General features: G+C 47.4%; 1 protein-coding gene across 1 annotated transcript in view; it reads right to left on the bottom strand.

The window, feature by feature from the left end:
- The window catches only part of CCKAR (cholecystokinin A receptor), a 367,251-nt gene extending 358,755 nt beyond the window's left edge, over nucleotides 1–8,496 (bottom strand). Inside the window, exons 1-2 of the mRNA XM_078678368.1 lie at nucleotides 8,364–8,496; nucleotides 7,125–7,376 (exon numbers count right to left, since the gene is read on the bottom strand). Coding sequence (XP_078534494.1) covers nucleotides 7,125–7,376; nucleotides 8,364–8,496 — 385 coding nt within the window. The remainder of the gene's footprint in view (nucleotides 1–7,124; nucleotides 7,377–8,363) is intronic.
- Nucleotides 8,497–21,703: the final 13,207 nt, after the last annotated feature.

Below are 21,703 nucleotides of genomic sequence, written 5' to 3'. Positions count from 1 at the left end.
TCTTGATGGGCCTCTTCTCAAAAAGGCTCAGCTCAAAATTAATATGAAAAAGGTGGGCGAGTGAGTAAGTGAAGGGATGGCTGGTTGGCTGGATGAATTAGTGAAAGGGTGAATGGATGAATGAAAGATTGAATACATGGATAATGAGAGGATGGATGATAGATGAGTGAGTGGAAGGATGGAAGAGAGAAAAGGTAAATAGCTGGATGTATGGGTGGAAGGGTAGCTGGATGGGTAAAAGGGTGGATGGATGAGTGAAAGGATGTATGAGTGAAAAGGTGGATGATGAGTGAGTGAGTGGGTGGATGCATGAGTGAAATGATGGATGGATTGATGAACTGATAAGTGTAAGGGTGAATGGATGGACAGATGAGCGAAAGGGTGGATGTAAGGATGGATGAGTGAGTGAGCGAAAAGGAAGGTAGATGGCCAAAAGGATGAATAGATGAGTGAAGGAGTGAAAGGATAAATGGATGAGAGAAAGGATGGATGAGTGATAGGGTCATTGAATGGATTCATGAGTGGATGAGTAGATGGGTGGGTGGGTGGATGGATGGATGGAAGGAAGGGTTGCTAAGTGAAAGGGTCGATGGAGAGAGAAAGGGATGATGGATGACTGAAAGCGTGGAAGCATGAGTGACTGAGTGGATGGATAGTAAGTGAAAGGATGGCTGGATGGGTGAAAGGGTAAATGGCTGGATGGATGAATGAATGGATGGATGGGTAGAAGAGTGGATGGATGAGTGTACAGATGGATAGGGTGAAAGGGTGGATGGATGGATAATGGATGGATGAGTGAAAGGATGGATGAAGGGAAGGATGAGTGAATGATAGATGGAAGGATACATGATGGATAGGTTTGCAAATGGTTGAATATGTTTGGCTATGGCTGGGCTTGCTTATATACTATTGCGCGACCTCTGATGTGTCTGTAAAACGTATACAATTGTCCTGAAGTTTTGTCCTGAATTTTGAACTCCTGTCCTGAATTTGTGTCCTGAATTTTGACCCTTTGTCCTGAATTTTTACACTCACCGTCCTGAATTTGCACCAATGGCAGTTGGTCACCCTATTGGCAACCCTAGAACGTGTGAGGCCTCATCCACTTCCTGTCCTATAGTTAGGGCCACTGGAATTGTGCGAATCTACAGCTGATGACTTTTCCATGTAATTATGTTGTTGCCGCATATGTCACTTAATCCACCATCTACTACATAGCTTGCAGCTTTCAATTATGAAACATGAGGCTGACTGATCGAAAGTTACCAAATAAACAGTGCCTGCATGGTGCCACAGTGGCAGACCTCTTGCAAAGGTTAGCGGGTCACATTTTCAGCCGTTGATTGATCTATTCCGCAGATACTAAAGAGATGAAATGCTGCCCAGATATTATTAATGGCTGCTCCGTATTAATGATTGCAACATGAATAAAAAGCCCTTCATATTAAAAATGAGTTCAAACAGGGTGAAATGCTATGTTTCGTTTTTCATGTAAATTCAAGATGTACCATCCAGACAGCCTCAAAGCAGCAATTATTACAACAAGGGATGCAGGGTGTAGGAAATGGCCAAAACCTTTACATGTCTTAATCTACGCACAATTTGAACCCTGAAACAGAATATCAGTTTTCCAAGATATTTGGGCTGTTCAGAATAAAAGGGGTGCGCATTTTTATTACATGTAGGTTTGTTTACTGCATTATACCGTCTAGTATGTTTCATAACGAATCTTTCACTCCGATAGTTACAGTAGACAGTGAAGCATTACAGTGTGACTATGCATAGCAAAAACTTCATTTACTGCTGAATAATATTTTGTGTGGCTTGTGATAAATATGTACAGTTTTCCTTCTTACGAAAGCTATATATTTCATAAGGGTACCTTCAGTATTAATGGCATTTTCTGCATAAATATGCATTCTAATATAAATGACAAAATTACAAAACAATGTTGCCACTGATTATTCTGTATAATGCTGCATATTTTGCATTCCCCTGCAGAATAATTTTAACAAACATGCCACATAATTTGTCCTCTGCTGCTGCATAATTCAAGCAGCTCTATATATAGCCCCTTTCTCGCAATATCATTGTAGTATCTTCCTCTAGGGGAGCTGAAGCGTGACTGCAGAAACACCTAACTAACATTCACCTATTTCACCTCCTACTTGTTTAAAACAAACATTACTGATACTTTTGACCTCTGTTCCTTAAATATGTCCCACATAATGCAAACACATGTAAATCCAATCTCTATTAAACTCTCTAGTAGGCAGTCCTTGAAACGGGGAGGTGCTGTCAGGCGCTGGGTACCTGCACTGCTTTAATTTGAAAGGGAGAGTATCTGCACTTCTAGGCACTGGGGCAATAATTACAACGGGAGAGTGCTGGCACTTCTCAACACTGGTGCAATACTCTCAATGGGAGAGTACTTGCACTTCTCACAACGTGTACTTTATTTCAAAACGGGAGACTACTGGCATTTCTCAGCACCGGTGCAATACTTTCAATAAGAGACTGCCAGCACTTCTCAATACTGGTGCAATACTTTCAACGGAAGAGTACTGGCATTTCTCAGTACTGATGCAATACTTTCAACGGGAGACTACTGGCATTTCTCAGCACTGGTGCAACACTTTCAATGGGAGACTGCCCGCATTTCTCAGCAGTGCACTGGTGCAATACTTTCAAAAGGAGACTGCCAGCACTTCTCAGCACTGGTGCAACACTTTCAACGGGACACTGCCAGCACTTCTCAGCACTGGTGCAATAGTTTCAAAAGGAGACTGTCAGCACTTCTCAGCAGTGGTGCAATACTTTCAACTGGAGAGTTCAGTCACTACTCGGCAGTGGTGTAGTACTTTCAACCGAAGACTCCAGCACTTCTCAGCAGTGGTGCAATACTTACAATGGGAGAGTTTAGTCACTACTCGGCAGTGGTGCAGTACTTTCACCAGGAGACTCCAGCACTTCTCAGCACTGGTGCAGTACTTTCAACGGGAGACTCAGGCACTTCTCAGCACCGATGCAATACTTTCAATAGGAGAATAGAATAACTTATCAGTACTGGTGCAATACTTTCAATGGGAGAATACCGCTACTTCTCAACACTGGTGCAATACTTTCAAAAGGAGAATACAGCTAATTCTCAACACTGGTGCAATAGTTTCAAAAGGAGAATACCGCTACTTCTCAACACTGGTGCAATACTTTCAAAGGGAGAATACTGCTACTTTTCAACACTGGTGCAGTATTTTCAAAGGGGGAATACCGCTACTTTCCAACACTGGTGCAATACTTTTAAAGAGAGAACACCGCTACTTCTCAACACTGGTGCAATACTTTCAAAAGGAGAATACAGCTACTTCTCAACACTGGTGCAATACTTTCAATGGGAGAGTTCAGTCACTACTCGGCAGTGCTACAGTACTTTCAACCGGAGACTCCGGCACTTCTCAGCACTGGTGCAATACTTTCAACAGGAGAGTTTAGTCACTACTCGGCAGTGGTGCAGTACTTTAAAATGAAGACTCCAGCACTTCGCAGCACTGATGCAATACTTTCAACGGGAGACTCCAGCACTTCTCAGCACCGGTGCAATACTTTCAATAGGAGAATAGAAGAATTTATCAGTACTGGTGCAATACTTTCAATGGGAGAATACCGCTACTTTTCAACACTGGTGCAATACTTTCAAAAGGAGAATACTGCTACTTCTCAACACTGGTGTAATACTTACAAAGGGAGAATACTGATACTTCTCAACACTGGTGCAATACTTTCAAAGAGAGAATACCGCTACTTCTCAACACTGGTGCAATACTTTCAAAGAGAGAATACCGCTACTTCTTAATACTGGTGCAATACTTTCAAAGAGAGAATGCCGCTACTTCTCAATACTGGTGCAATACTTTCAAAGAGAGAATACTGCTACTTCTCAACACTGGTGCAATACTTTCAAAGAGAGAATACCGCTACTTCTCAACACTGGTGCAATACTTTCAAAAGGAGAATACAGCTACTTCTCAACACTGGTGCAATACTTTCACAGGGAGAATACTGCTACTTTTCAACACTGGTGCAATATTTTCAAAGGGAGAATACCGCTACTTCTCAACACTGGTGCAATACTTTCAAAGAGAGCATACCGCTACTTCTCAACACTGGTGCTATACTTTCAAAAGGAGAATACAGCTACTTCTCAACACCGGTGCAAACTTTCAAAGGGAGAATACCGCTACTTCTCAACACTGGTGCAAAAATTTCAGTGGGAGACTACCGCTACTTTTTCAACACTGGTACAATACTTTCAACAGGAGACTACCGATACTTCTCAACACTGGTGAAATACTTTCAAAGGGAGAATACCACTACTTCTCAACACTGGTGCAATACTGTCAACAGGAGACTACTGGTACTTCTCAACACTGGTGCAATACTTTCAAAGGGAGATTACTGCTACTTCTCAACACTGGTGCAATTCTTTCAAAGGGAGAATACCGCTACTTCTCAACACTGGTGCAATACTTTAAATGGGAGAACACCTGCAATTCTCAGCACTGGTGCAATACTTTCAACAGTACCAGCACTTCTCAACACTGGTGCAATACTTTCAAAGGGAGAATACTTTTACTTCTCAACACTGGTGCAATACTTTCAACGAGAGAATACTGCTACTTCTCAACACTGGTGCAATACTTTCAAAGGGAGAATACCGCTACTTATGTTATGTTATGTTATGTTATTTTTATTTATACCGCGCACAGCTGCCCCAGCAAAGGGGCGTCCTGGCGCTTTGATAAGGCAAACACAACACAGCACTAAAAAGAAACAGAAAGGAAATGAGACACAACATAGAGGCTAAGCAAATAAAAAGGTCTTGATGGCCCGTCTGAACTGAAGGAGTCATCAATGGCCCGGATTTGCAGAGGAAGAGAGTTCCACCAGCTTGCCGCCAGGCCTCGAAAAGAGCGGCCACCAACTCTACTCAATTTAAAACGCGGGACCACTGCTAAGTTCTGACCCAGAGATCTAAGAGTACGCGAAGGAACATAAGGTGTCAACAAATTCTCCAAGATTTGGGGGATGTGCCCTTGAGGATTTTGAACGCAAGGCAAAGAACCTTGAATTTAATCCTCTGCTACACAGGGAGCCAATGGAGAGAGCGCAAGGATTTAGACACCGAGCACCGCCTAGGCAAACCTGTCACCACTCGGGCCGCAGCATTTTGAACTCGCTGCAGCCGAGAGAGTTCTGATTGGTTAATCCCCGCCAGTAGTGAGCTGGCATAGTCCAACCGAGACAACACTGATGCTTGAACCACCAGTTGTCTTGTGGGTGCATCAAAGAATTTGAGGATAGGTCGAAGTCCTCTAATAATGCCATAGCAAGAAGCCGCCACCTTCTTGGTATGACAGATGAAACTGAGGGATGGGTCAAGCTACACCCCCAATTTTTTTATCTCTGATGCTGGAGAAGGAATCACACCCAAGTCCGAAAGCCACCACTTGTCACCCCACAGTGCCACCTGTTTACCAACCACCATAATCTCAGTCTTCATGGTGTTTAACTGGAGACAGTTGGAATTCATCCAGTTAGCCACTGCCCGTAAACCATCGCAAAACCTGGGAGCCTCCAAATCTGAGTCCCCACTCCGTGTGTCCGCCAGCTGCGTGTCATCTGCGTAAGAGACCATCGTCAGGCCCCACCGCTTGATGACCGCAGCCAGCGGTCTCACATAAAGATTAAAAAGGGTGGGACTCAGCGATGACCCCTGTGGGACCCCCAGATCTAACGGGTAAGATGACGACTTACCGGGCGGGATCGCCACCTGGAATGACCTATCCGTGAGAAAAGATCGAAACCAGCATAGGGCGAGGCCAGAGACGCCCACTTCCTCGAGTCGCTGAAGCAAAATCCTGTGCGAGACCGTGTCGAAGGCGGCACTGAGATCTAATAACAATAGTGCCGCCATCCGACCCGCATCAAGCACAGAACGCAGATGTTCAACCATAGAAAGGAGGGCGGTCTCCGTGCTGTGACCCGCACGGAACCCGTTCTGAGTAGGGTCAAGGATGTTAGCCCTAGCTAGATGGTCTGAAAGAGTGGCATTCACGTGGGCCTCCGCAACTTTCGTGGCCCAAGGAAGTAAGGAGATAGGGCGGTAGTTTTCAGGTTTAAGGGGGTCGAGGGTCGCCTTCTTCAAAATTGGCGTGACTACAGCCTGCTTCCATCCGACGGGAACTACTCCAGAGGAAAGGGACAGGTTGATCAAAGACAGCACCGGGGTGCGACAGACCGGCGCCAGAGTCTTAAGTTGGGCCGGTTTCAGCGGATCTGCCGGAGATCCTGACTTAATTTTAAGGCTGAGAGAGTCAAACACCTCCATAGATAGGGGGGCAAGATGGAAAGACACTCCCCGTCACCCAAAGTGCAACCAACCCGCTCTAAAGCGGGGGAGCCCATAGGGAAAGTGCGATAAATGGCTTGCACTTTTTCGCGGAAGAAGGAGGCCAGACTTCTCAACACTGGTGCAATAATTTCAAAGGGAGAATACTGCTTCTTCTCAACACTGTTGCAATACTTTCAAAGGGAGAATACCACTACTTCTCAACACTGTTGCAATGCTTTCACAGGGAGAATACTGCTACTTCTCAACACTGGTGCAATACTTTCAACAGGATAGTACTGGTACTTCTCAACTCTGGTGCAATACTTTAAATGGGATAACACCTGCACTTCTCAGCACTGGCGCAATACTTTCAACTGTACCAGCACTTCTCAGCACTGGTGCAATACTCTCAATGGGAGAACATCTGCACTTCTCAGCACTGGCGCAATACTTTCAACAGTACCAGCACTCCTAAGCACTGGTGCCATGCTTTTAACCGGAGACTACCTGTACTTCTCAGTAGCAAACAGGTGCTCTGAGGCAGTGAGTACTTGCACTTTCCATATCTCTATTTAAGGCAGTTAGTAAGCAGGATTCACAAGGTAGGTCAAGTAGGGAAGGTAGTGTAATTTCACAACAGAACTATTTTCTATAAAAGTACAGTTCTGAAGTCATATGAATGGTAATATTGCAGATATGATGAGCATGCACAGTGATGTCATTCACAACTTACCCATGAAGTAGGCGGCCGTTTTGCACACCGTGCTGCCAAAGATGAAGTCTTTGAGCAGGTTGGGGATGAGGGTGAAGGGAATGCAGAACAAGCACAGCATGAGGTCGCTGACAGCCAGGGACAGCAAGAAGATGTTGGTGACAGTCCTCATCCTCCGGTTCCTTATCAGCACGGTTATCACCAGCGTGTTACCCAGCACGCTGAGCAGGAAGATCAGCGAATACAGCAAGATGCGGACGGTTTGGTGCAGATCTGAAACGCACAGAAACAAAAAAAACAGCGCAAAATATAAATACTTCAAGGCGCTAACTCTTTTCATATCGCTCAAGTTTACAGCATTAACAGTGAACACCATTTAAAGGATATCGGTGCCACTGCCATTTACCGGTTTAGTGCATGTAGGTGATCTGTCATTGTATATCTTAGAGTCTAAGACTTAGACAGTATAGACTACATTGTACTGCTATAAGCACACCATCAAATAAACACGTTTACTAAAACGCCAGTGTTGTCCACTCATAATTGCAAGTTCCACTGAGGGAAAAACCATGTTTATATAAAAATTCGTAAAATAAAGTTTAACCGTAGGTGTTTCCTCGGTATATTTGGTAATTTTGCTAAACTTCTCTTCATCCCTGTACAGTATGTTCTTCGTGCACGTGCTATGTTAAAATACATTTTGGTTGAAATGTAATTTGCGCAAACTTGTATTTAAATCTTTCATAACGCTTAAATGTTGTTTCCAGTCTTTCCTTCTTTTTCCGTTCTTACTCACTTTAATACCTTTTTACTGACATTGCCTTCTGCTTTCTTTTTTCCTTTCATTTTGCATGTATTCTTTATTTCTTGCTCCTTCTCTGTAACTCCCTCCTTATTTGTTGTATTCTCACTTTCTTCTTTTTTGTTTTCTTTCCCTCTTTAGTTCATGCTTTCTTCTGTCCCCATATCCCTCTCTACTTTCTCTCGTTTGCAGTTTTCTTTCTCACCCGTCCGCCAGGGCATTAACAACAACAGTTGCATGCTAGTTTGAGGTATATAACTGTGCATGGGTGTCTTACTTTCTGCCCTTTCCCCATCACGCTTCTGCCCACCCATTGGAGCATGAAATGCCACTTTATAACATACCACACGACATGTGTCTTCCTATTTTCAAACTGTCCGTTGGCAGAAACCACGCATTGCCACATCAGTTAGACAACGCGTAAAGGTGATGCTTGACATAAAACATCTGATCCATACCTTTCGGAGGAAGACCTGTGTAGTTTCTACATTCCACTGTTCCATTTTCGCCGATTATAAATTCGCAAAGCGGATCCGGGTAATCCGTGTCGTTCCCCTGCTCGAAATCGTGAAAGTCGTAGATCGCCTCCATCCTCCGGATGTCACAGATGTTCCTGCTGGGGTGGAGGCAGCAGGCACCTCGCTTCGCGCGCCCCGTTCTTCAGCACGCGGCGAGGAGTCCTCGTGCTGCCCGCTCTGGACGGACCTGGCAGCGAGGGCGGGCTAGCTTCAGTGAAGGGTCGCGCGCAGCCGTCAGCAAGGAGCGGCGTTCGGCTCTCCAGAGTCAGCGCACGTATCCCAGGCTGGCACTCAAATGTACAGGCGAGGCAGCGGAGCAGCTGCACGCGGGCACAGCTCCCGCACCGTACCTTCTAGCCCCTCCCACCCGTGAGGCGTGAACACCGCAGGGGCACAGGGGTCGCTAATTACAGCATTAGCCCGCCACGGTGTCCCAACCGAAAGTGTACACAGCGCGGGCGTCTTCTCAAACAGTGCCAGGGGGTGGTGCAGAGTCCCATCGAAGCAACGTTTTTATCTAAGCAAATGAACGCCAAATATAGTTTCCAATGTAAGGGAGCTGCGGCAGAGGTACCCTAAAGTCAGACGACCCCTCATGTTAATAGATAAATGAATGCTTCAACTCACTTTGCTGCTGAAAAAAAATGTCATGATTGTTGTTACTGTTAGAATTTGAATAGATAGGGCACTTTCTGCCACATGACAAGTAAGTGCCCTTAGTTTCCAGTTGGACGTTAAATTACGAGGCCTGAGGAAACACTTGCCACGTATTCCTCCTAGATTTTGGATTCTTGTGAGAAAACCGAGAGGCGAATGTTATGTTATGTTATGTTAAATTGTGTTTATATAGCGCTCGGCTACTCTAACAGAGTGTCCCGGCGCTTTCCACAGACAGCTCAAGTGTAGAACAACATAACAAGAAAAAGCTAACTCAAGAGAAGAAGACACCCACTAAACAGAAAGATTAAAAAGCCAGGTCTTCAGATTTTTCCTAAAATGAAGCAGATTGGGGGTACTGCGTAGAGCCAACGGAAGCGAATTCCACAGCTGGGGGGCCTTAAAGCTAAAAGAGCGCCCCCCGATGCGGGCTTTCCTCACACGCGGGACCACAGCAGTAAAGAGGGATTCGGAGCGCAGTGAGCGGGCAGGGCGATAGAAAGTCAGTCTCTTCTGCAGATATCCCGCACCTGAGCCAAACAATGCTTTGTGCATCAGCGTCAGGGATTTAAACATGATCCGCTTCCGGATCGGCAACCAGTGGAGCGACTGCAGCAGCCCAGAGGCTCGTGCTCGCCTATGCAGACCAAAAATCGCACGGGCTGCAGAGTTTTGTACTACCTGCAGGCGCTGGACCAGGTAATCCGGGAGGCCTAAGAAAAGGGCATTGGCATAGTCTAACCTGGATCCGATGAGCGCCTGCACCGTGATCCGCCTGTGCTCCGCAGATAATAAAGGAAGAAACTTGCGGAGCATCTTCATAATGCCAAAACAGGTGCCGGACAGGCCAAGAACGTGCGCTCTCAATGAGAGCTTGTTATCCAGCTTAACGCCCAGGTTCTTGGCAACCGAAGAGGATTGTGCCGGAGGACACATAGTGGCAGGCCACCATTGCCGCCACTCGGGGTCGGTGGTACAGCCAAAGAATAAAACCTCCGACTTGCTGGAGTTGGCCTTCAGGCTGTTCTGCTGGAACCATCCAAAAACCATACCCAGGCACTCCAGAATTCTCTCTCCATCAAATGGCTGATCTTTACCACATGTGAAGAGGAGTTGCGTGTCGTCGGCGTAGGACACAATCTGGGCTCCGTAAGCCTCCACCGCAGCCGCCAGAGGGGACATAAAGATGTTAAACAACGACGGGCTCAACACAGAGCCCTGTGGAACCCCAACTCCCAATGGCGGCATCTCGGCGGAGCTCTGGGGAACCCAGATCGTCTGGCGGCGGCCGTCCAAAAAAGATGTAAACCATTTGAGCACCGTCCCCCTTAGGCCGATGTCATAAAGCCTAGCCAAGAGCACCTCGTGGGGGACGGTGTCAAAGGCCGCCGACAGGTCCAGCATGATTAACATGGCCTTGCCACCCACATCCAAGGTCTCCCTGATGATCTCTGAGACCTCCACCAACGCCGTTTCCGTGCTAAAGTTGGGACGGAAACCGGATTGGGATGGATGGAGCACATTGTTGGATTCAAGGAAGCTCGACAAGACGTCATGAACATGCTTCTCAGTGATCTTCGCCAAAGCCGGGAGAAGTGAAATTGGCCTGTAATTGGCCAAAGCCTCGGCATCAAGACCAGGCTTTTTCAGAAGGGGGATCACCATCGCCCTTTTCCAGGTGCGTGGGACACTCCCCTCCCTCAAGGAGGCATTGAGGATCGGGTTGACCAGAGGGTTCACCACCGCCGCCATCCCGGCCAAAAATTTGGCAGGGCAAGGGTCAAGTGGCGAGCCAGATTTAAGACTGGCCAACAGCGCCCGGGACGCGTCACTGGAGACCGGTGGAAAGTCTGCCAGCACTGCCATCGACGTGGACGATGTTCCATGTCCTGCCCCGGGGCCGCAACAATCCTCCTCCGAGCTCTCCAAGAAGGAGGCCTGAATTGCCTTAATCTTGTCGGTGAAAAAAGTGGCAAGGTCACACGCCCACGCATCTGATGGTACTAGCGGGGGTGAGTAGGAGCTCGGGGTCGTGAACTCCTTCACGATTGTGAAGATCTCCTTACAGGAGTTCGCCGACGCCTCAATCCTCCTGGCAAGGTATTCCCTCTTAGCACCAAGAATGTCGCGGTGATAGGCCCTCACAGCCGACCTGTAGGCAAGTTTAGCCTCCCCGTCATATTGAAGGCGCCAGGCCCGCTCAGCAACCTTGCATTGGCTACGAGCCACACGCAGCGCCTCCGTAAACCACGGCGCAGATTGCCGTATTGCCGTGGACCGGGGGGTTGCCCTAGGGGCAAGATCATCCAGCCTCTCAGTCAGCCACTGCTGCAGAGCCTCAGTGTCTCTTTCCGGATCACCCGAGAGATGACAAGGATGTTGCATGAGCGCCTGTTCCAGCATAACAGGCGTCACTCTGTGCAGCGCTCTCGAGGCTGATCTAGGCACCGTGGGGGCGCAGTTGACGAACCGCCCATTCTCCAACACTGAGAACCTAATCAGTCTATGATCCGACCAGAGTACTGGCAACGTTTCAATGTCAGCAATTGGAACTGACGAGAACACTTGATCGATGGTATGCCCTTTCTCATGTGTAGGTCCTGACACAAACGGTGTCAGGCCAAGCGGAGATGTCATGTCCAGCAATTTAATCACATCCGGATTGCCCGGGTCATCAAAATGGAAATTAAAATCGCCTGCCAGCCTGAATGCGGAATTAGCTGGGAGTAAAATGAGGAATTTCGGTAATTACTCTGATAAAACGGGATTAATACTCCGATGATTCGCCCGCGGAGCTAATGCTGGGACTCCCCAGAGTCGTTTATTCCAGGGAGCGCAGAGTTAAAATCTCCTGCACCAGGGTACTGGAAACAACGGCCTCGTATGTATTTTTTTATTTTATTTATTTATTTAATGCGTTTTAAATAGCGCGGTCTTTACCCCAAGGTGTCAGAGCCTTCACAATAGGAACAGTAGTGAAACATGTGGAAAAATTACAAGTCAGCATGTTACAAGAGCAAACGTTACGTTACATAAGGCAATAGTGAGAATTGTGCATGCAACAAGAGCAAACAAAATACAAGATTAAGCAAACGATACGTTACAAGAGGAAAAAAAAGTAATATTTGTGTATGTTACAAAAGTGTACAAAGTACAAATAGAGGTATAATACTGCACTAAATGGCAGATACTCAAAACACAAGAACAAACGTTACTTTACACGAGGCAATGGTGGCAATTGTGCATGTATCATTAAAGGAAACAAAATACAAGAGGTAGCAAACGATACATTTCAAGAGGGAAAGTGACGTGTGCATGTTACAAAAGAGTACACAATACAAGTAGAAATATAGTAGTGCAATAAATGGCAGACCATCAAACCACAAGAACACATTGGGAAGGCACTTCTATAGTCATTTAGAACAGAATTTCCTATAAATGTAGGACTTCCTTCAGATAATAGAGAGGGCGTGAATTAAATGTGGAAGTGTCTTCGAAGGAGGAGAGCCTTGAGGTCAGCTTTGAAGGCTTGGGAAGAGGTGGTAGTTTGGAGCTGAGGCGGAAGTGAGTTCCAGATTCTCACCGCTTTCCCTGAAAAGGATTGGGCCATTGACCTTTCCTTCTTGAAAGTGGGAGGTTCAAGCAATAGATTTTCCGCATTACGTGATGGTCTAGAGCCTCCAGTGAGTTTCAGTTTATTCGCCAGGTAGCAAGGAGAGGAGGAGTGCAAGGCTTTGTGGGTGATACAGGCAGTCTTGTAGATAGATCTCGCCTCGATGGGAAGCCAACGGAGGGTGGATAAAATGGGTGTGATGTGGTCGCTTCTTTTGGCCCCATATATGAAACGAGTTGCTGAATGGAGAACAGATTTAAGAGGGTACAGGTGGGATTTGGGGAGGCCAGTAAGAAGAGAGTTACAAGGGATTTTACTTTTTTATCAAAGAATATAGCGAATTCCACTGCTTTCGTTGTAGAATCCTCCAACTTGGAGAGCAGTTTGGATTCTTGATGAGATCGAATAGTTTTTTGGGTCTATTTTTGGCTGAGTTGAGGAGGGTTCTGAAGTGCTTCGCTTTTCCAAGGAAGATGTGCTTGTGGTACTCGGATCTTGCTGAACGAAGCGCGGCCAAATTATCAGTGGAGGGCACTTGTCTCCATTGTTTCTCCAGGCATCTTAGGTACTTCCTTTCTTCATAGAGAGATTTGTTGAACCAAGGTGCTGAGGGAGTGGGCCTTTTCTTTTTGCTTTGGAGAGGAGCGACATTATTGATTTCGACTGACAGGACTGTGAGCCATTGGGAGGTGAGTTTGTTAACATCTAGGTTCGGGTCTATCCTTGGAAGTGATAGCAAAGCAGAAGGTACCCAGGTCAATATTTTTAGTGTCACGGAACCAGGAGGTAGCCCTCTTAGGTTGGCCGAGAGTTATAGATGGTGATAGGTGAAGAGACAACGGAATGAGGAAGTGGTCAGACCAGTCAACATGAATAGGGGTAGCAATAGTAAGCATGCCTGTTTTTGAAATAACAAGGTCCAGGATTGAGCCCTTAGAGTGTGCTGTGTCTGTGCAGTGTTGGGTAAGATCGTTTGCAGAGAGGAAGGTGGCCAGCAAATAGGCAGAAGAGTCTTGAGACGAGCCCCAGTGGAGATTGAAGTCACCCATAAAGATCTGATTGTCACTTTGCGAATATTGGTTGCTAATGAAGACAATGAGTTCCTCCATAAACGAGGGGCCGCTACAAGGCGGGCGGTAAATGGCATGGAATCTGAGGGCTGTGGTGCAATGGAAGTTCAAGGGATAGGCATTCAAAAGTGTGGAATGAGCTGTTAGGAAAAGCCTTGAATTGAAGGGAGTTTCTAAAGATGACTGCAACACCTCCCCCAACTTTGTCAATTCTGTAATTTCTAATTATAGAATAGCCTGTGGGTACTAGGAGATCAAACATAGAGTGAGAGGTATCGTTGAACCAGGTCTCTGTGGGGAGGAGCATGTCAATATTGTGAAGTATGATGGTGTCGGAGATTTCAAGTCTGTGTTTTATTGCAGATCTGCAGTTGTGGAGCAGGCAGCGCAGCTCTGTCGAGACTGTTTTGGTGACAGGGGCACTTGGGCTACGAGGGGTGAAAGGGATGTTGTGCCAATACGAGGGTGCTCGGAAGGGTTTAGGTGGATGAGAGGTTCTGACAGAGGAGATGGTCGGAATAGTGTAAATAGTAGGGCTACTTGGATATGAAAGAGGAAAAAGGGTGGCGTTCGAGGGCTTGAGTGAGTTTGCGATGTTTGCAGACAACAGGTTATGCTTTGCTATTATGGGGTGTGGGGGCGAGGTGCATCTCGCGGGAAGGCAAGTGTTTTCCAAAGGAGTTGAGGTGTATGGAAAAGTGGAAATCTTGGAGCTTAGAAGTGAAATGGTAGCTTCAAGTTGGGAGATGGAGGAGATGAGAGAGCCTAGCTTATTTTCCAGAGAGAGTAGGGCAGAGTACGGCATGTTGGGTGGCTCAATGGAAACAGGAGGGGGTGCAATTGGCGGTGGAAGGCATGGGAAAGTCGGGGGACGGGAGGGGAGTTTTAAGGATTAATTATGTGCAAACCACACGTACATCATTGTCAGAGTAGGTGGGAGACAAAACGAGCAGTTTTTTAATGTGCACTTGAAACTTTTGCAAAGTAGGCCCGTGTTTTATGTTTTTCTGGAAGGAATATTTTGCTACTAATCTTCAAGCTGCTCTATAGCAGAGCTCTTAAAGGATTTGTGAGAAAAGTGAGTACTATGGGAGGCTTGAAGAGTCTGTTTGAGATTTCATTACAAGACTGGCGGCTCCCATTATGCAATAACCTTTTATTGCTGCCCCAACATGCAGCCCTTTAAAGAATATATATTGCATCATAAATATAACATTCCAACAGAGAATGCTCAAAACAGTATATAACTCCATGACAACTAGGTATCTTCCTCTTTTATTCGCTGCTATTCTACAGTTAAGTATACTTTGACTTCCTATAGCAATAACTTGTATTTGCACTCATATGAACATATTTGTTTTCTTTGATTTACTCAAGTAGGTGATGTATTGTTGTTTTTACTCCCCTTCCAATTTATAGTTGGGTTATCCTTTGTTACTTATTTTTCACATTTCTTAATGCTTAGAAGATCTGGAGCGATCATAGTGGTCCCTCAGTTGGCTTCTTAATAATATTTCACAGTCACTTGAGTGTTCCAGGCTCCCAGTTTAATTAACTGTAACCTGCCAGTAATCTGTTTAAATGGTGTGTGTCTTTCAAATGGTAGGTAGGGTGTGGCGGAACCTCCAGCTGTCTTTTAGTACAGCGGGGATGCAGAGGAGGTGCTCTCTCATCATGTGGGATGATCACCGCCTCCTCTATTTGAGCAGGATGTCATCTTGGTGTGAGAGCAGGATTAGGACGGGATCTACGGGAGCATTTATGCATAGGAATGGAAACGGTACTAACATCTAGAGCGGCCATGTTTTCTTGGGTATTGGCCTTTCCTGTGAGACGCTTGATGCGCAATGCGTTGCTATGGCAATGCGTATAGCGCAAACTGAAAATGGTCATGATCAGCTGAGCAGTATGGAGGAAACGTTACAGTCAGCCTATTTTCTTTGTGTATTAATACCCTTAAAAAACAGGTTACAGGATTAATTAGAGAGGCAAGTTATTATCTTGCTGAAACCCCTTGATTGATTTTATTTACCTAGAAGGGCAGGTTAATATTACATTGAAATCCTCCTTGATTGAATTTGCTTAACTGGGTCAGAATGTCAGAGAATGAGATGCAGGGTATTTCTGACCATTCCCTCTATGAGGATATGTTTAAGAGTTACTTTAAGAGGGAATTTAAGTCTTCCCTGATAGAGACGGCAGAAGCTATTCTCAGTAAAATAAGTTATTCACCTTTTGAGGAGGAATTGGTGCTGTTGAAGGGATTCACCTTTAGAGGAAGAATTTTTGGCATTAACAAAGGAAGAAACCCCTTTAATTAAGAAGGGTGGTAAGTCCTCAAAAAAGACCAAATACCTGACCAGTGAAGTGCATTTTGTGGCTAGCCTGAACGCTTCAAAAGAATGAGAACAGTCTTTGGGTATTCTGAGCACTACAGATGTCCGTGGTGTCTGTAGCTGCACAATTAGTAAGAGTAGCCATGTTGGCGCAGTTTTCATGGGTGTCCCTCGTGGCATGAAAAGAATAAGTGGCCTTTATGGCACAAGACACCACAGTTTTGAAATTGTTGAAGAGTAATATCCATTTGGGATAGAGATAGAGGAAGAGGCAGATGAATATGTGTTTGATCCTTTTGAGACATTGGACAATCATTTCCTCGATGATGATCTGGACCAGCCTTCTAGTACAAGGTCTATAAAGGACCCTTCGGGTGCAGAGATATTCAGTCCTACGTGAATTACACATCCTAGAGGGAAAAATCGCTCGCTAATGGACTCTGTGACATCATTTATCAAACATTGGATTAGCAAAATCCCTTGATAAGGATATGCAAAATCTAGTGAGAGCGGAGTGTCCCAAGCTGTTCCTTGACACGAAATCTGGAATGACACCAAACTTGGACCCAGAGTTGTTGGACTTCTTGTTTAAGACCGGGAGAGATCCTAGGAATTCTCCTTAAGCAGTGTCAAGATGGAGTATTAGACACTCTGGGCCCACAGGCCAAAATATTGGATATGGCTTAGGAGGCTTTCTTAAAGGTCATGCTTGTGGACGTGGAGCTTCTCCGTGACTGGAGTAAGCGGACTTTATGCCTGCTCGGCAATGCTAATGCCGGATTAATTTACGAGCGAAGAAGGGCACTTCTAACGAGAATAAACCCAGAGTTGGGAGACCTTGTCAATAAGGAGACACAAGGGGTTCCGAATGGCCTGCTGTTCGGGGAGCATTTTATTAAGACCGTAGGGAAATATGTTTCGACTTTCTTTGCCTTCAGTAGGGCACAAAATAATATAAGGCTCATTGTTAGAACTGGCTATTTCTGGTAGGCTAAGGCTGACGCCAAAGCCAGGCAGAAACCACCATTCTAGTCAGGGCGAGGGAGTCACACGCCAAGATAACCCCTGCTCACCCCCTTGGTAGCTTGGCACGAGCAGTGAGGCTAAACTCGGAAGCAATGTGTAAAGCATTTGCGCCAGCGCACAACAGCAACAACATCCTAGGCACACCACAAAAGGAACTCCACACAAGGTTATGTAAAAATAACTTCTGTATTGTCAAAACCACATCAGATAGAAATCACACATGTACATTGTGCCAACTGGCACGGGCAATATTCACAAGGGATTATGTACAGGACAGGGCCACATGGGCCACTGTCAGAATCAACACTTTTAGAAATAGTACTTTGTAGATCATAGAAAATAAGATATAAAACAAAATAACAGTTATAAATCACATCCAGTAACTACTGGGAACAGGTAAGTACCACCTACGCAACCCTAACCACCTTAGGAGAATGTCACGCAGGGGACCAGGACCTCACTAGGACCACCTGTACTAAAAAGAACAACCACCTAAGTATCACCCAGCATTTAGGGGTCTAGGAAAGAACACATTACCCATGATGTATAATTATACATTCAGAGGAGTAGTAAAGGGAAACACATGATGCATAAACCTACACATTCAGCGGTGTTAAGAACAAAGCACATGATGCAATAAAAATACATTCAGAGGTACCAGAACAATACAATAGCGTAAAGACACATGATGCCTAAACATTCAGAGGTGCAAGGAAAGACCACACAATTGCGCAAAAACTCACATAAGCCACCACCTGTGGCAGTCCCTAGGCCAACTGGCCTTGTTGGGGCTAAGACGCCCTGTGTCTCAATGTCAGGGGCCTAAACGGTGCAGGTGCCCACTACTTGCTGGGCACCTGTAGACAATCCCAAGCGCCTAAACGGTGCAGCTGCCCACTAATTGCTGGGCAGCTGGGAATCATCAGAAAACTGCGACAGGGCCCTCACTGACCCTTAGGCGCAAACTGCGCCCACTGCTGGAGCCACACAGGCTCTGTCACTAAACACTGCGCAGAACGTTGGAGCCACACAGGCTCTGGGACTACCCATAGTCAAATGTTGAAGCCACACTGGCTCTCAAAACAACTGTGCCCCCTAGAGCCTCTCAGGGCTCTTAGAACCAAATGCGGGGTCGTTGGAGCCCCCCTCTGGGGCATCGAGATCGCTGAGATGGCCCCTTGAGCCTCTCCTAGGCTCCTCATGCAGAGAAATGGCGCCACAAGCCTCTCGGGCTCCGACACCAAATGCTGCCCTGAGCCTCGCAGGCTCTAAGCAACAGAATAGCCCTCCCGAGCCTCTCAGGGCTCGTAAAACATTTGTGCCCCCTTTGAGCCTCTCAGGGCTCACAAGAAAATGCAGCCGGTTGTTGGAGCCCCTCACGGGGGACTCTATCTCACGCTGGCCCCAGGAAATGCCGGCAACGTCGGAGCCCCGCTCGGGGGCTCGAACACAGAGATACGCCCCCCGAGCCTCCTCAGGTTCTACACACCAGAGGGGGGGGCGCGGGCACCGGCAATGTGCCCCGACGGCCCCCCTCTCCCCTCTGAGCTGCACTCACCGGTTCTCTTGTGCGGCGGCGGCTGTGGACGGAGAGCTCCCGCTCCTCGGGACTCTCCAATGCTGCGGCTGGACTCCTCTCTCTCCGGGGCTCCCTCAGCACACGGGAGCCCCAGCAGCAGGCCACGCTTCCTCCTCTCTTCCCGGGGCTCCCTCCAGTTCACGGGAGTCCCGGGCGCACCATCACCACTCTCCGCCTCTTCGACGTGTGGTGGGGCGGGCACCGGCAATGTGCCCTGTGCCCCCTTCGCTACTCCTCGGAGCGGCCAATCACAGCGCGGCAATGAGGCGGGACTTCCTCTGCAACCCGGAAGTCCCGCCTATGGTCAGGCGCAACGCTGCCTGACTTCCTCTGCGGCCATATTGACGCGGCTCGGGCCGCGGCGGTGATTTCAAGGGCCAAAATGAGGGCTGGGCACCCTCGGTATCACAAATAAAAGTAGAAACGGGGTGAGCACCCGTTAGGCAATGAAATAAATGGGGTGGCACCCATCTATAAAAATAATTAAATTAAGGTGCCGGGTGGGCACCGGCACTCACACATAAAGCGCTAAAGGCCAATCCACAGCGCTCCTAGCGCTTTGACAGCAACCAAAGCGCTTCCAGGCGCTTTAGGCTATAAGAAGCCCTGGTAAAAGCAAGACAAAGTTATCTGAAAGGAAATGCAGCCTCTCCATGCTGCAAAGGTCCCAGAGATTCCCAGGGGGCAAAGCCAAGTCCCCTCCATCAGCCCAAGCAAGGCAGAGGGGTCCCCCAAGAGTCCAGGAAAGTCCATCAGGTGCCCAGGGGCTGGGCAGGGCCCAGGGATTCCCCTGAGCTCAAGCAGCAGCATGCCCCTGGCAGATTCAAGTTCAAAAACAAGAACAATTTGGAAGGGGACACAGCCCCTTCTTATACACAGAAAAGTCTTTGAAGTCTTTGTGCAGGCAGTGTGAGAACCAGCTAGGACTGGTTATAGGGAAGTCCTTTCAGTATCAGGGACAGAGGTGACAGTCGCCCAGCGGGGAGGTGGAGCCAGCATTGTGGCAGGCAGGCACAGCCTAATTCACACTCAGGTGCTATCTCCACCCACTTCCTTGGCAGCAGATGCTGCCTTTCATCCACAGGCTGACTCAGACAACCTCCTGGGGGCTCTGCAGCCCCTGTCACCCTCAAACCAGACAGTCAATCCACAAGCAGGCCCAGGCACTCTGGGCCAGGCTCACCAGCCAATCACACGCCAGGCACAAATTACACAAATATGCCAACTTCTCAAAGTGGCACTTCTAGACTAGACACAACCATGCAGCAAACACGATTACGCTGCCTCAATCTCACGAGTTCGCACATATAAAACTCGACCCTGCACTCCCCACACATCAGGAACTACCACGGGCATACATATTCCCCATTCATTCCTATGGGAGGGCAGGTCTTTCACCACACATACACAGAGAGCACAAGCATTTTACACTGTACCACAGTGAAAAAGTGCGCCAAGGCCTAAAATCACCAACACCAGGTTCCAGAAACAGGCTAGGAAAAAGCAAAACGTTTCGGGGTGAACCTGCCAAAAGGGCCAGGTCCAACACAACCCCCTTCCAGCCAAAACGCAGGGTAGACCAATCACTCCACTGATGGGCTTCCTTGCTTTGGGCGACAAAACACGGACACGGGCCCGCAAGGCAGGGACACCTTCCAGTTTTTCGCCACTCTGAACCTACATGGTTTCCTCCAAACAAGAACTCTCTGACCCAACTAGGATACCCCACTGGTACACACTAGTCATCCACAGCCAGGACCAGGTCCTAGGCCATCCAAATATCACAGGTCCTAACCAATCCACAGAGTGGGGGGCAGTAACCCCTGACACACAATAGCCATTCTCCACTCTCTCTCTCAGTGTAGCTACAACTACCACTGATCCTTCAACCTAGGGACCACACCCTCAGGCTGACCAGAGGTCACGGGCAAGAATGCCCCACCCTACCTCTACTTCTGGGTTCCCGCACCCTCACAGGGAAGCACTCACCAGAACACAATTCTTCTACCAGATCAGGACCTCACTCCATCACTGGTCTACCACCTGGAAACTATTTCACTTCTGAGGTACAAAGCACACAGCACAGTTCCTCTTCAAGCAGGTGGGGGACACAGCACACAGCAAAATCCCCTTTCCTCCACCTTAGTAGAAACAACAGACTGCAGGTGGGCCCCAGAACACACAGCAAGGGCAGCGTCCTCAGTCTCTTCAGCTGATCCACTTTGGTAAAGATTCCTCTTGACCTGGAAGCTTCCTAATCTCCCAACCTAGGATCTAAACCCTTATGTTGCACCGGGGTCAAAAGTAAGGACACCATCCCTCTGCACCCCCTTCCAGAGTTCTGCACCCTCCCACCTTGGAGCGGTACCCTAGAAGCCAAACACCAGGTCAGGACTCTGATTACAGATGCCCTTCCCTCCAGGTCAGGCTGAACCCAAACCTGGCCTCCCCCTCCTCGGGGAACGACCTCCAGAGGCCCCAAAAATGGTCAAGCACTCTGCACGGTCAAATGCCCAACGAACCAGGACTTCTGCACCCTCAACTTAGGAGCGGTACTGCCCAATACCAGGACCGCCGGAGTTCTGATTACAGACACTCCCCGTCCTCTAGACACAGGAAGATCCTCCTCAAATGACTTGTAATTAAGGCTCCCGGTTTTCCGTTTAAACGGATTTTTACATATAAATACAGACGGAAAAATATTTTTCTTCCGTCTGTATTTATAAATAGAAACGGAAAAATACGACCTAATCAGATTTACAGATTCCGAGAATTATTTGTCAATCTGTGCTCCAGCCCGTGGTTGCCTCGCCTCACCCGTCTTCCTAATTGCAGTGTATGCCTGGCCACTTTAACACCTGCTGGGCCATTAATCTTTGGTAGGTGCGGGAAAGTGAGTGTGAACCCAAAAGGTCAGAAAGGCCAGCGGTTCCTTCATCACAAAGCTCAAGCTTTCACAAATCATCACGCCATTTAGCTTCAACTTCATTCTTTAAACT

The sequence above is a fragment of the Lissotriton helveticus genome, chromosome 2_2 (genome assembly GCF_964261635.1).
Source record: "Lissotriton helveticus chromosome 2_2, aLisHel1.1, whole genome shotgun sequence".
Lineage (NCBI taxonomy): Eukaryota > Metazoa > Chordata > Amphibia > Caudata > Salamandridae > Lissotriton > Lissotriton helveticus.
This window is presented reverse-complemented; position numbering and strand designations above follow the sequence as displayed.